At 40.2% G+C, this 13,382-nt stretch overlaps 1 protein-coding gene across 1 annotated transcript in view; it reads left to right on the top strand.

Annotated features, from left to right (window-relative positions):
- The window catches only part of NCOA2 (nuclear receptor coactivator 2), a 123,463-nt gene that overhangs the window by 100,747 nt on the left and 9,334 nt on the right, over positions 1 to 13,382 (top strand). Inside the window, exons 15-20 of the mRNA XM_075704548.1 lie at positions 2,872 to 3,037; positions 4,975 to 5,253; positions 6,122 to 6,199; positions 6,733 to 6,973; positions 8,625 to 8,802; positions 11,100 to 11,298. Of these exons, the coding sequence (XP_075560663.1) occupies positions 2,872 to 3,037; positions 4,975 to 5,253; positions 6,122 to 6,199; positions 6,733 to 6,973; positions 8,625 to 8,802; positions 11,100 to 11,298 (1,141 nt within the window). The remainder of the gene's footprint in view (positions 1 to 2,871; positions 3,038 to 4,974; positions 5,254 to 6,121; positions 6,200 to 6,732; positions 6,974 to 8,624; positions 8,803 to 11,099; positions 11,299 to 13,382) is intronic.

The raw sequence follows: 13,382 nt of genomic DNA, 5'->3' as shown, positions 1-13,382 counted from the left end.
GCTACTTATAAATGTTCTCTTTGCCATTTAATGTGTTGGAAGAATGTGAAGTTCTGTATCACAGTGCATGCTACCAGTGCTTTGAGTAGTTGCACCATTTTCGCCTCTTGAGCGTTAACAGGGGTATGATTCTGTCTGGTTTTGCTGGTTTTATTGTTAAAAATTAACACGAAATGTGGAAAAATGTTAGCGCCTTTGTAGTTACAACATAGCTGTCTTTTCCTGCAACGGGGGTAGCGTTTTAAGTAGTGCGGGACAGCGTTGATTTCTGTTTTGTTTGGGGTTTTTTAATTGACCTAAATTCTGTAAAAGATGAGGAAGGAAAGATGAAGTAAAATAGAGGCTGCCTCTTCCCTGAACTTAGCTCATTCTCGGGTATCCGGAACCGCAGTTTGATCACAAGTTATTAACTCATATGTAATATATTAACTTTGTTCATTATTAAGACTTTTAAGTAATGCCGTAACTATGAAAAGCAATTTACACTTCTTTAAAAAAAGGCATGTCTTCTCCAAAAAGTTTGCCACTTAAATTAGAGAAATTATATATATATATATATATATGGACTGTATAAGTGATACAAAATGTACAGATAAAGGAGAAATGTTGAAATATTTTGAATTGCATGCGTTGGGATTTTTTCAGTAGTAAATGGGAGGAGTGCTGAAAAGAAAATTAAGAGGGAGCAGTTGGGAAAAAGTGTGTTTGAAGAAAGATTAATTCTCTCACTACATTCTCTTAATTTTCATTATGAAAGTATGTCCGAAAATATTATCTGTAAATTTAAGTGTGGTGTTTTCTGTTACTTTTCTAACTTTTTCATGCCTTTCAAGATGTTTCCTGGTGCTAATTCTCCCCCAATTAGGGCGTCTGCATGCCAGAAGCACTGTTTGCATAACTTAATTATTCACTTAAAAAGTGACACCATAAAATAAAATACAGGGCAAGCCAGGCAGATAACTCTTCCATTTTGTTACCTTTGCATTTCTCGTGATTTCCTTGTTGCTGAAGATGGTGAAAAAAGTTCCCATTGCATTGTGTCTGAAAGTAATCATATTTTGATCATTTACACCCAAACAGAGATGATGAATTGTTTGGTGCTGCCATTTCTTATTTTATTAATCCCTGGGATTTGTATTTTTATAATCTGATTATCATCATGAGTATTAAATTTGATAAAAGTTAAATCATAAGTAAAAATAATTATTTTAGAGAAAAATTAAACAGTATTATTGTGGTATATAAAACAAATGGGGAAAAAACCCAAAGTAATTGTCATTGTTTAACATACAGAATTTGATAAATGTTTTAAACTTGTTCTTATCATATGTATTCATGCCCATTTACAATTTGAGGGAGGGGTTTTTTGGCTAGCCCCATCGATTATTTCTCCAGATCATAGATCCCTTCTTATAAGTCACCTTTAAAGTTTGCAAGCAATTTGATTCAAAGGATTTTTTTTTTTTGCTCTTCCCATTTACTGATTTATAATTCCATCTGTGAGAGTTAGAGAAACTTCTCTATATATAATATTGATTAATACTTTGAGGTGTTTTAAAGGTATATCATATACATCCTTATTTTTATTTTTTATAGTCTGGGATCTAATTAAAAAGAATATGTTTCTGTGGATTTTCCTGCTTGCCATCCTTTGGGTTTTTAGGTGTATAGCCTGACGATGCAGCTCGTTCCTTCTGCTTAGCTTTGACATAGAGATTAGACTTCCATGGCAACCATATATCTCATTATGGAAACTAAATACACAAACATGTTTCTTTGTTTTTCCAAGCAGACATGTAAAAAGGGTTCACATATAGTGCTGTTTCCTCCCTCCATATGTGACAGCTTTTGTTGTCTCTGAGTAATTATCTGGGATGAGATTCTGCCATGATGTGCATATAGTAACTGCCCTTGCTTGCTGAATGCTTTGCTCTTCATATTTTCTATTGTAGTTTTGTAGTATTGTGTGTGAAGTAGGGCTCGTGTGTGAACTGCAAAACTAAAATACGTCATTTGGCTGCAGATAAGGTGTTATTTCAGATTTCGTTTGTTTCTCAGTAAGTTTTGTCCTTTGGGTTTGGAATAAACCTTTATTCTGCCTTTGTAACTGTGAGTGTGCTTTGCATACAAATTCAGGGGTGAGGTAAGCAGGATTCATAGAGCCAGCACACTCTGCCTGACAGTATCCAAATTCTTGCTGACACCCTTCCGAGGCACATAACCAAGTGCACAAACTGGTACCCAAGTGTGCAATTCCATAAGATGGGTTAGGCTGATGCAGTGTTTTGCTGCAAACAAAAAGGGGAACGTCCTTTTGTCTGACTCCCTGCTCCCTCATGCTTCTGGCCAGCTCTTCCAGATGTTTGGTTTGTGCGACCTCAGACAATCCTCAGACCCCTCTGTGACCTCTTTGGCTTGCTTAGTCTGATAGAAAACCAGTTAAGAAGAGTGTCTATGGAAACGAGTTCTTCTCCTTGTGATAGGATACTTAGTCTAATGTCTAAAATTCAAAGTTAAAATTAGTTTAAAAAAAAAATTATTTAAACTTCTGTGTTCAGTGACTATATGGTATACTGACTTTTCTGTTCCTCTGTTGACCCTGTAATATGAAATCAGCACTCGGGCGTACCTTTGTGCTTGCTTACTTGTCGGGTGCACTGTGCTTGTAGGGTCTTGACAGGCATTAGTCACGCTATTTAGTTATTTTTTTGAGTAGCATAACTTTCATCCAGCATAGTTTTCCAAACAAAATTGGCAGCAATTAAAAGAATTTATGTCTCCACTTGGTAGTGCAATTTGAGTACTAATCCTCTGATATTATTTCTTGTTTTTCAGCAGCTGTTTACCAATGCTGTGTTCATGTTTTCACAGGCAACCGTTTGGCAGCTCACCAGATGATCTCCTGTGTAATCATCCTTCATCAGAGTCACCGAGTGATGAGGGTGCTCTCCTGGATCAGCTTTACATGGCATTAAGGAATTTTGATGGTTTAGAAGAAATCGACAGGGCTCTAGGAATACCAGAATTAGTTAGCCAGGTATACTGGAGATTGCATTGCACGTTATAGGCATTGCATTTAAAGGGTATGTTGTCCAGGTGGAGGTAAAATGTGTGTTGAAGAAGGGGATTATAAAACACTTCTTGCAAGCTAGGATGGAGGTACATATTTTGGTGGGAGTCCGTCTAATGGCTCAGTGTCACCTGAAAAGCTTCCTTCAGCCCCAGGTTTAGTCTTCCTTCCTCTTCCCTGCCACCCTCACCTAGCTCTCCTTCTTCTAACCTCTGCTGAGCTTTATGCAACTAACCTGACCTAATCCAAAAAATCAACAAGCTTCTGCTTATCTGGTGGTCAGAGGAATGACTGTATGGGAGAAAGGTAAGATCACAGCCAGCAACAGGGTATAGGAAAGAAGAAAGAAAGAATATGAAGACCTAGGAGCAGAGGGGCAAGATCAAGACCTTTGTGTGATGGGAGCAACAAGCTTTTGGATGAGCAAAACTGTAACACGTACTTTCACCTGTAGTTTTCCCCTTAGTTGATTAATGTGTGTTAAGGGACAAGTTTCACCTGCAGCAGCTGATTTCATTCTAAGCACTTAAAACTGTAATTTTTTTTAAAATTATGAACATGCTTCGTAAACTTTGCAGCATGAATTTGTTCGGTTCTTTTTCATCTGTTTTTTTCCTCAGTTATTTTTTATGAGCTTCCCATTGGTTCTTGTCCATTTCAGTTGTATATGATGCAAAAAAGTGTGGGTAAAAAAAAAAAAAATTGGGGGGGAAAAGTTAGCGCTTGATGTCTCTGGCATCAAAATTGTATTTCCAAAAACAGCTGTATGTATCTCTATAATGATTTAATATTCTCAGACAAGCCTAGAATACCTATTTCATTTCCCAGCACTCATCAGCGTCCTGAGCATAACTTCTGAACAAGCTCTGCATTTTAGATATGAAATAGGACCAATGAAATCCTGCTTTGGACATGAGAAAACTGTCTCCAAGCCTATTTGGTACAACACAGAACTCAGTGAGGTGTTAAACTGGAGATATAATTTATTGGTGAACTTCAGTTCTGCAGCGTGAAACTTTCATGCAATATGACATAGCTTTTGGAATACCACCAAAAAAACATGAATAATGTTTTATTTCAAACTAAGTGGTAAATATCTTTGTATTTAATTAATATCTCAGTGGAAACAGTTAAAGAATTTTGCAGATAAGAGAACTGTTGCATTTTAGAACATGTTTTTAAATATACATCAAACATTTTATAGGAGCTTAAAGTCTTTCTTTCATGAGGGCACTGAAATTCAGATTAACTCGATTTCCAAGGTCAGTGTGGAATAAGCTATAAAATTATTCTGGCTAGAGCAAATATTAGGGGAGTATCTAGAATGGAGTTTAGAATTGTGTTAGCTTTTTTATGGTAATGGATAATCAGTTTGTGCGGAAGTGTCCTGAAAGAATTAGGCACTCTGTTCACATTAGCTTCTGTAAGAGTTTCTGGCATCTTTATTTGAAGTCATTATTTTGTTTAAAGATACTGATAAAAATCTACTTTCTTATCCGTATTCATGTGTAACATCTTTGAATTTATCTTGGATTCAATGGCAAAAATATGCTGGCATCACTTCATTTACAGATTTTCATATAGCATTTCAGGTGCTTATTCGTTAGCAGAATGATACAATGGCTATGTTAAGAACACGTCAAAGATTGTGGGTCTTTGTTTAAAAAAAAAAAAAAGAAAAGAGAAGAGGCATTTGTCTCCATGAGTATGTTTTGACACTCAAAAATACAATTCTATTTATTTTTAAGTTTTATATTTAGGTAAAGAAAATTTATGTGATTTTCTGTTTTAAAAACATTCGCAGCCTATAAGGTTGGTTTTGCAGGGTGGCTGTATTAGTCTCGTATAAGCCTGTGGAAAGCCATGTCCCGCCAACTCTTTCTGTCGTTCACGTATTTCTGCAGAGCCAAGCTGTCGACCCAGAGACCTTCCCCAGCCAGGAGTCGAGCATCCTGATGGAGCAGAAGGCGCCGGTGTTCTCCCAGCAGTACGCGGCGCAGGCTCAGATGGCGCAGGGCAGCTACACGCCCATGCAGGACCCGAGCTTCCACCCCATGGGGCAGCGCCCTGGCTACGCAGCCCTGCGCATGCAGCCCCGGCCCGGCCTCCGGCCCGCCGGCATCGTGCAGAGCCAGCCAAACCAGCTGCGGCTCCAGCTGCAGCACAGGCTCCAGGCACAGCAGGTACATCCCCTTCCGTGCCCGCTTTCACGCTGGCGCGGGCACCTCTCCTAGGCGGCGCCTGCTGACTGTCAGCTTGCTCCAAATAGACCAGGTCTTAAGCGTGCACCCTCTTTTATTATAGCCTGATTCCACTTCTAAACTGAAAACGCTAGCCGCAACGAGTTTGCCGAGACAGTACTTCGCATGTTCTCTTTTTTGATCTTTTTTTGCATCTTTCTGTTCTTCTTTCTATAATACTGTGCAAGAATGTGCCTAGTATTTAAGCCTAGGTCTCACCAATTCTTTGAGCAAGGCTACGGTGATGCTTTTTGTTACATAAGTCGTTTCCTGTTTGTTATATCTTGACTCTTCCAGCAATCTAAATGCTTTTATTGCTGCCTGTTACCTACATCTTTTTTTTTTTTTTTTTTTTCTCTTGGCCTTGGTCTACTTTTGAGGATCACTTTAAGTTGCTGTTCCGTGCTCATTTTTAAATATAAGTTTGTAGTACCATAAATAAGATAATAATGGTTCTCTAGTGGAGCAGAAAAGATCGCTTCTGCCTTCAAATGTCAGGATAGGGTCTAATTCAGAGTAAACCTCAACTGTCCAGTCCCAAAGTCAAAAAGGACAGGACCTGTAAAGGTAACTTGTTCGGTAAACAGCTTAATGCCTGTGTTGTTATTTGTATGGTGTATTATCTCCTTAAGAAACAGGATTCTGTGAATGATAACAGGACTTGAGCACGAAAACTAGTCCCTGCTTGAATATGGTCCTCAAACCAACTGATCGGGAAGTAGATGTATGTACTGCTGTATATAAAATTGCCCTTTTCTTGTTCTCCTAAAAACTTCTGGGGTTTGGTGTTGGGGTTTCTTTTTCTCTTTAGAATCGGCAGCCACTGATAAATCAGATCAGCAGTGTCTCCAATATGAATCTGTCTTTGAGACCTGGAGTGCCAACACAGGTGAGAGAAATAGTATTTTTTAAAAAAAAAAACCACTTTGTTTTCTTCTTTCTTCCCCCAATTAAATACAGTAGTAATGCTATGTGGTAAATATATACGATAAATTCTAAAGCTTGAATATAAATAATGCAGTCTGTATGATAAGGAGTATTTTACTGTTTTATTTCTGAGAGTCTTTCCAATATTTACATGGGGTGGATGGTTGTTTACTAGAGATACGATATAACTGCATTTTTAACCAAGCTTCTCATTTCCTAGAGATGCATTTTTTTAATGAGCTACTCTATTTGCAATTACAAATCGCTGCAACATTAAACACTGGTATTATTTCAGTTACTGACTCTTGCACTGTGGGAAGTCTTTCGCAGCAGAAGTATTAATAGGATTATTTTCTCCCGTTTAATATTATTGCTAGTTGCGTGGTGGGGGAAGAAAAGTGCTGGAATCTTCCAGATTGCTCCCGTAGAGATGCCTCCGCCAGTCAGGTTGCCTTAGAAGGGGTTATTGACAGGTGGCGGTGGTTTTCCCTGCAGGGCCCTATCAACGCGCAGATGCTGGCGCAGAGGCAGCGGGAGATCCTGAGCCAGCACCTGCGGCAGCGGCAGATGCAGCAGCAGCAGCAGCAGCAAGTGCAGCAGCGGACGCTGATGATGCGAGGGCAGGGCTTGAGCATGACCCCCAGCATGGTGGCCGCCGGTGGCATACCAGCAACCATGAGCAATCCGCGGATCCCGCAGGCAAATGCACAGCAGTTTCCATTTCCTCCAAACTACGGTACTGGTTCCACCCCCGCAGTGCATTTTGGCAGTCCTTACTCCCTCGTGTCCTCCCCAGTGCTGGGTCCAAGCCCCCCTCCCACAGCCCCTTGCCTGGCTCCCTGGGTACGATGGGAAACGTGGAGCTTCAGGCCCCTTGGGAGTCCTCAAATACAACATGGTACCTTCCACTTTCCTAGCTCTAGTACCATGTATTCTCTGAGTGCTGCTCTTTTTTTGAGCAATAGCAGGAGTGTGATGTGTGTGTCTGCATATATCTATGCATATAAACACACAAAAATGTGTATGCACGCAGGAACATGTATATGGGTATGCATTGGCTTGATGGACTCTGAATTTTGACTACACTCAACACACCAATATATACAGTAAAAAGTACAAATGAAGAAAAAGATATGAATTGATGCTGGCAAACAGTATAAGTTGACCAGAAGCTTCATCAGAAGCAAAGCTGTACATAATCCTTTTAAATCGTTTTTATATTGGTGGGGATTTTTTGCATTTTGGTAATGAGATATTGCTTAAGTATCAGGTAGATTCTTCCCCCAAAAAGATAATTCTTCATGTGTGCATTGTAATGTAAAATTAGCAACTGACTATTGAGTTTAAGTAATAAAAATTCATTTCAGATTAGGTGTTCCCTTCCCTGTCCTTAAACTTGTGTGTAATGTGACAGCTAATACCATTTTTTTGGTATGTTTTACAAAACGGTATACTGTGTTGTTCTGGGGGTGCATGGGACAGTTACCCCCCTATGGTTGTTGTTCTACAACTTCTTTATTTATAAATATTGTATAAGTTATATTACAAGTATATTAAATAATACATAATGGGCAAGTTCTGCTGATATAACAAATTATGTCCATCCAATTATGAATTGGCTGTCTACTCTTACTGATCTGCTATCCTTTACGCCAGTAAGAAGTCATGCAGATGGTGAATATAGGAATATATTTCATACCACCTGATTTTTATGCCAGCATTAGGAGTGCCTTGTTTCTGTTGAGTATGCTGTTCATGATGAACTTAAGCAAGACCAAAATGACGTGGTTTAAAACAAAATTTCTGCACATAATTGGCATATAACAGCTTAAATTAGGTTTTCCTTGCATCTGGGTATTCTTTTGATTTTACAATGTCGTTAAAAGCTTGCGCAAACTGCCTTTGCCTGTTTCTGCACAGACACAGAAATAGAGGTACTGAAGTTCTAGGAACTTTAGAAAAAGTTGAAAATTATAGCCTAAATGTTAAAAGGTGGTGCCATGCAGTAAACGGGTCATGCATAACTTTCACCAAAATGGGTTTACAGACAGAAGCAAAATGTTTTATTTGTTGTTTTGAATGCAGTTTCTGGGAAAAAAAAGTCACTTACCAGTGTTTTTCTTTTGGTCTGTAGAGAGGAGAGACCGCTTGTGTGATTAGGACACACAGGTAGCCAACATACTTATGCAAAATGGTTTTTTTAAGGTTATGCATAAGTATTAGTTGATGATGTCTTGTTTTTAATCTAGACCCCGCATTAAGACACAAGGTTATAGGCTCCACATGACCTAAGTAGGAGTGTATAAAGATATGCCTGCAGGTATGAGCTCTTGGCTTGTTTTAACTTCAAATGTACAGCAGCTAAATTTCTCATTTTTTTTCTTCAGGTATTAGTCAGCAGCCCGATCCAGGCTTCACAGGGGCCACCACTCCTCAGAGTCCACTGATGTCCCCAAGACTGGCTCATACGCAAAGCCCCATGATTCAGCAGTCTCAGGCTAATCCTGCCTATCAGTCCTCTACAGAGATGAATGGGTGGGCACAAGGGAATATGGGTGGAAACAGGTAAATCCAGAACAAAAGCAAAATGAACACACAGAGTAATGGGGTCATTTATGGTCTACACTTATTTATGGGGTTGTTTATATGTAATTGTTTGCTTGTTTGTTTGCTGTTAACTGTCTATCCTAAAAGAGATTTCTTTTCAATTTGGCTTGACGAGTTGGTTTAAATTCTCTCTTCATACAAGGCAAAGTGAGTGCATAGCTAAAAGACCTGCATCCACACAATGCATTGCTTTGTCTGTGATAACTGATAAAACACTGTGTGTCCTTAAGAAGCATCTCTGCTGCACAGTGAGCTCCAGCCCCTAACATTCGTGTGGATGCATTTCTTCTGCATATGATTTTCATGTGCTCCCACACTGCTTTCCACACGGCTGGATCAGCTGAGCCAGAGCCTATGCATTCCCTACCGCTCTGGATTTGCGGTGACTGGATATCACCTCCCACTTGAAACGCTGGAGTGCAACCAGGTTCAGTCCATTAGTGCTTGCACATACTGGGGGTCAGCATATGATTGCCATTCTCCAAGAGCATTGTAGCATGCCTCATGCACGCAGTCACCTTTTCAGCTGAGGCCCGTGCCCCAGTCAGTATAGCTGTAATAATCAGTCTGTCCACATTGAATGGGTTAGGTGTTGAATGCTATCAGTAAGCAGCAACGAGCTTCCAGATGGCAACGATCTGTGCTTTTCACTGGAAGACAGAGGAGCTCTCAGGTTGGTGTACAGCCTGTATCACTTGACACTGGGGTGCACACAGTTGTCTCCAGCACAGTGCTTTTGTCATATTGAAGTTCTCAGGCTGCTGTTACTATCCCAGCCCAGCAACAAATCGTTTTCCCACTGGTTGACAAAGATATAATAAACCCACAAAAACAGTGTTTCCATGATGAGGCTGAGCCAAGTTTCCCCTTAAAGCAACTGATTTATCTCTCATCCTCGTCCTTGTCCATGCCTCTACCTCACTGTCTTCCTGAAGCATCTGCAGGAGGCATAGCTACCGCTGTCGTGGCTTCTGCTGAAACGGCAGCAGGGGCAGCTTGATAAGACTAATGGTTGGCTGGCTAAACTGCAGCTCTACGGCAGAGACTTGTCAAATGCGTTTACACAAGCCACTGAATATTCACAATGATCTGTAGTGTACTGTTTCAGCCACCCAGATAACAACTTAAAAATGGGGTTAGGTGGCCTGAAAAGACATGGGATTGGAAGGAAGAGAATGGTGGAATTTTCTGAGTTTGGTCCTGTGCCCAGAATGCCATTGCACTCCACCAAGTCTCACAGTGTGCAGCAGTAGCCTAATGGAGTACCCAAGTGCAAGGTTGAGCGTTAACCCTGAAGGTTTTCCTCAACTGTGGGAATAGTGCTTTGCAGGGAAGTAAAAGTCAGCCATTGATACGGAGGTGGTTACTGTGTGCCATCCGACACGCAGCAGCCCTTCCACAGTGCTTCAGTCTCATGCAGATCCTCAATCAGACACATTGTCAGTAATAATTCCTTCACTGACTGTTGGATTATGCTCAAAGAGTAGAAGAGACTGATGTAAACAGTGAAGTGTTTTAGGAAATATAAAAAAGTCTCTCATATGACTTCTGACGTAAGGGGAAGGAAGATACTATCCAGAAAGCACTTGACTTTGAATAAAATCTGGAATGAGATCTTCCACAGTTACTCCTCCTTAAGTTGTTCTGAAATGGCCTTAAAGGAACATAGAGGGTAATTGTCTTAGACTTTATGTTCTTACAGTGCCACACTTTCAAAACCTGATGCTAAGATTTAGTAAATTAATTTCTGCACAATTGCATGTCTATATTTGTGAGCCCACTTGCCATAATTGTATGTGCAAATCTGGTATTCATATGTGCAAATAGCCTCTTTTGCAAAAAGGTGTATTAGACCAGATCCAATATCAGCTCAACAGTCCTGTGCTATGCTAACACTGGAGGGAGAAAAAGGGGGTTTCCTTTCTCTCCAAAAATTACTTTCCCACATATTTTAAATATGTACAAAGCCCATTTAGACAGCTAATTGGCTGTTACTGCACAGGCATAACAGATTTGTACTCTGCCATAGTTTCACACGCAAAGGCATGCATTTTTGTGCACAGACATGGGACCTTACATTTTGAAAATCTATTCCTTAGACATACATGTAGCTGAAAACTAGTCTTTCCTTTGAAGTTGGCATAAACGACAGTATGTACAAATTCTAGCTTAAGATATATTAAAAAGAGAGTAGTTTCTTTAGTAGCTTCAGCATTCTAAGTCTGACACATTGCTTTTTCCATTCCTTGCTGTAGCATGTTTTCACAACAGTCCCCACCACATTTTGGGCAGCAAGCAAGCACCAGCATGTACAATAATAACATGAACATCAGTGTATCCATGGCAACCAACACAAGTGGTATGAACAACATGAACCAGATGACAGGGCAGATCAGCATGACCTCAGCGACCTCTGTGCCTACATCAGGGTTGTCCTCCATGGGTCCTGAGCAGGTGAGAATTTAAGGACTTGAGATGACAGCTAGAGGATTTTCTTTGACTTTCAGTAGTTTTTCAGGTCCGCTGCGTTGGGCTGTAACTGCTGTAAGCCATTACGTTTCTTTTGCTAGTTTCCTTGAGAAATGATGATGTTAAAAAGGCTTTGTTTTTAGCTCTGCACTCAGATAACCAAGGTGACTGATGAGGTAGAGGGCACCTTTTGCATCTGAGTTTCCCACTGTGACCTAGCACTACTGTAGCTAGCGCATGTAGTTGGTCCTGGACTTCCATGGAAAGCGCGTGCTGATCTAGCTCCTGTTTTCAGTAGGTAAGTTTCCATAGCACAGTTGCAGGTCACCAGTGTCCTTGCTAATTTTCTCAGCCGTGGAGGCTAGGACTGAATGGCAGGCAGCTGTTTCCCAGAGATAAGAGTGAAAGATGCTGGCGTGGGCAGTGTGTGGAAGGTGCTTCTACTGCCACTGTGTTCGTAGTACCAGACAATAGGCAGTCAACTTCAAGAACTATCAGTCTGGCACCTTCACGAGCACAAAATCCACCTTTTTGTAATGTGGTCTGTATAAAATAGATTGCTGAATCAATAGGTAAGTAACCTGTTTATTTCTGCTGAGAGGAGGTTTGCACACTCATTTTTATTTGAGACTGCTACTTAGGGTATCTGAAATAAGGAAAATAACATTTCTGTTTATCAGCCTGCAATTAAACTCACACAGTACATTAATAAGTATTTGACAAACAAGTCCTCTTAATTAACAGTTTCATATGTTTGTTTCAGAGCTGAACTTCCATTTGTTCAACACGCAGACTTGAAATTATGCACTTTTCTTAGAAATATTGGCAGGAAAGTACCTCTTACGTCTTCAGGCAGCGTCTCCTGCTAGGGTGGACAATATTGTAAACCTTTCTTCTGAGACCATAATCATAGAATCATTGAGGTTGGAAAAGACCTTTAAGATCATCGAGTCCAACCATAAACCTGGCACTGCCAAGTCCACCACTAAACCGTGTCCCTAAGCACCACATCTATATGTCTTCTAAATACCTCCAGGGATGATGATTCAACCACTTCCCTGGGCAGCCTGTTCCAATGCTTGACAACCCTTTCCGTGACGAAATTTTTCCTAATATCCAGTTTTCCAGCCTAAATTTGGTAACAGACTATTTACTTTTCCAATATTGTCCTTTAGCTTAAATAACTCTTTTCTCTTCTTCTATTTTAGAAAGAGCCGTTCTATCAACATGATTTTTTTTTGTTGTTGTTTTGAGGTTGTTGGATTGTTTTGGTTTGGGTTTCTTGGGGTTTTTCTTGTAAGTTAAACAAGCCACAGTGTTACGGTCTCTTCTTGTAGGCTTTAAATTCCCTTTCCTTTTCTGCACCTGTTCCAGTTTGAATCAGTATTTCCTAAGCACCAGAGCCATGTGCATAACACTAGTTCTTCCCCATTTCTCTTGGAATACTCTGACAGATATAGCCCCAGATCACATTTGTCTTTTCCAGCTGCCGCATACTGGTGACCTGAAGTAATTTTGATACTCCCAAATCTGTCACCTCCTCTGATATTCCCGGTTGCTATGCCCAACTATAGCAGACTTTTTTATTATTATTAGTTCCCAAGTGCATACTGTTGCACACATTTAATGTAGTAAAAGAATAGTAAAATGAAAAAAGAAAAGAGTGGGGATTTGAAGGTGACAGCCCAGTCTGGTTTCTCAGCATGCCCATGCTACATAATTTTCCCCAGGAACCTGAACTGAGAAACATGCATTATAGAAGAAGATCTGTTGTATTTCAAAGATATCCCTGCAGACTACTGTTTCCACTAGCACAGTTGTCACGCTGCTTTTCCTTCCTGCTAGACCTACAAGATCTTGTTTCAAAGATAGCATTTATCTAACTTCCAGTAAGCTGAATAGGCTGAGGTTCTTTATCCATCTCAACATTTGTTTTTCAGCCCATCAGTCCCTTTTGTGGATCTGCTTTAAACTCCGTTGTTGTAACCTCCTTCTAGAAGTATGAACAGAGTAACCAGAGACGGTGATTTAACAGTGACTGGACCAAAGCTGTGCAGAGTCGAGTTCTG

Source organism: Pelecanus crispus, chromosome 2 (assembly GCF_030463565.1).
Source record: "Pelecanus crispus isolate bPelCri1 chromosome 2, bPelCri1.pri, whole genome shotgun sequence".
Lineage (NCBI taxonomy): Eukaryota > Metazoa > Chordata > Aves > Pelecaniformes > Pelecanidae > Pelecanus > Pelecanus crispus.
The sequence above is the reverse complement of the archived record's forward strand: the minus strand, read 5'-3'. Positions and strand labels throughout refer to the sequence as shown.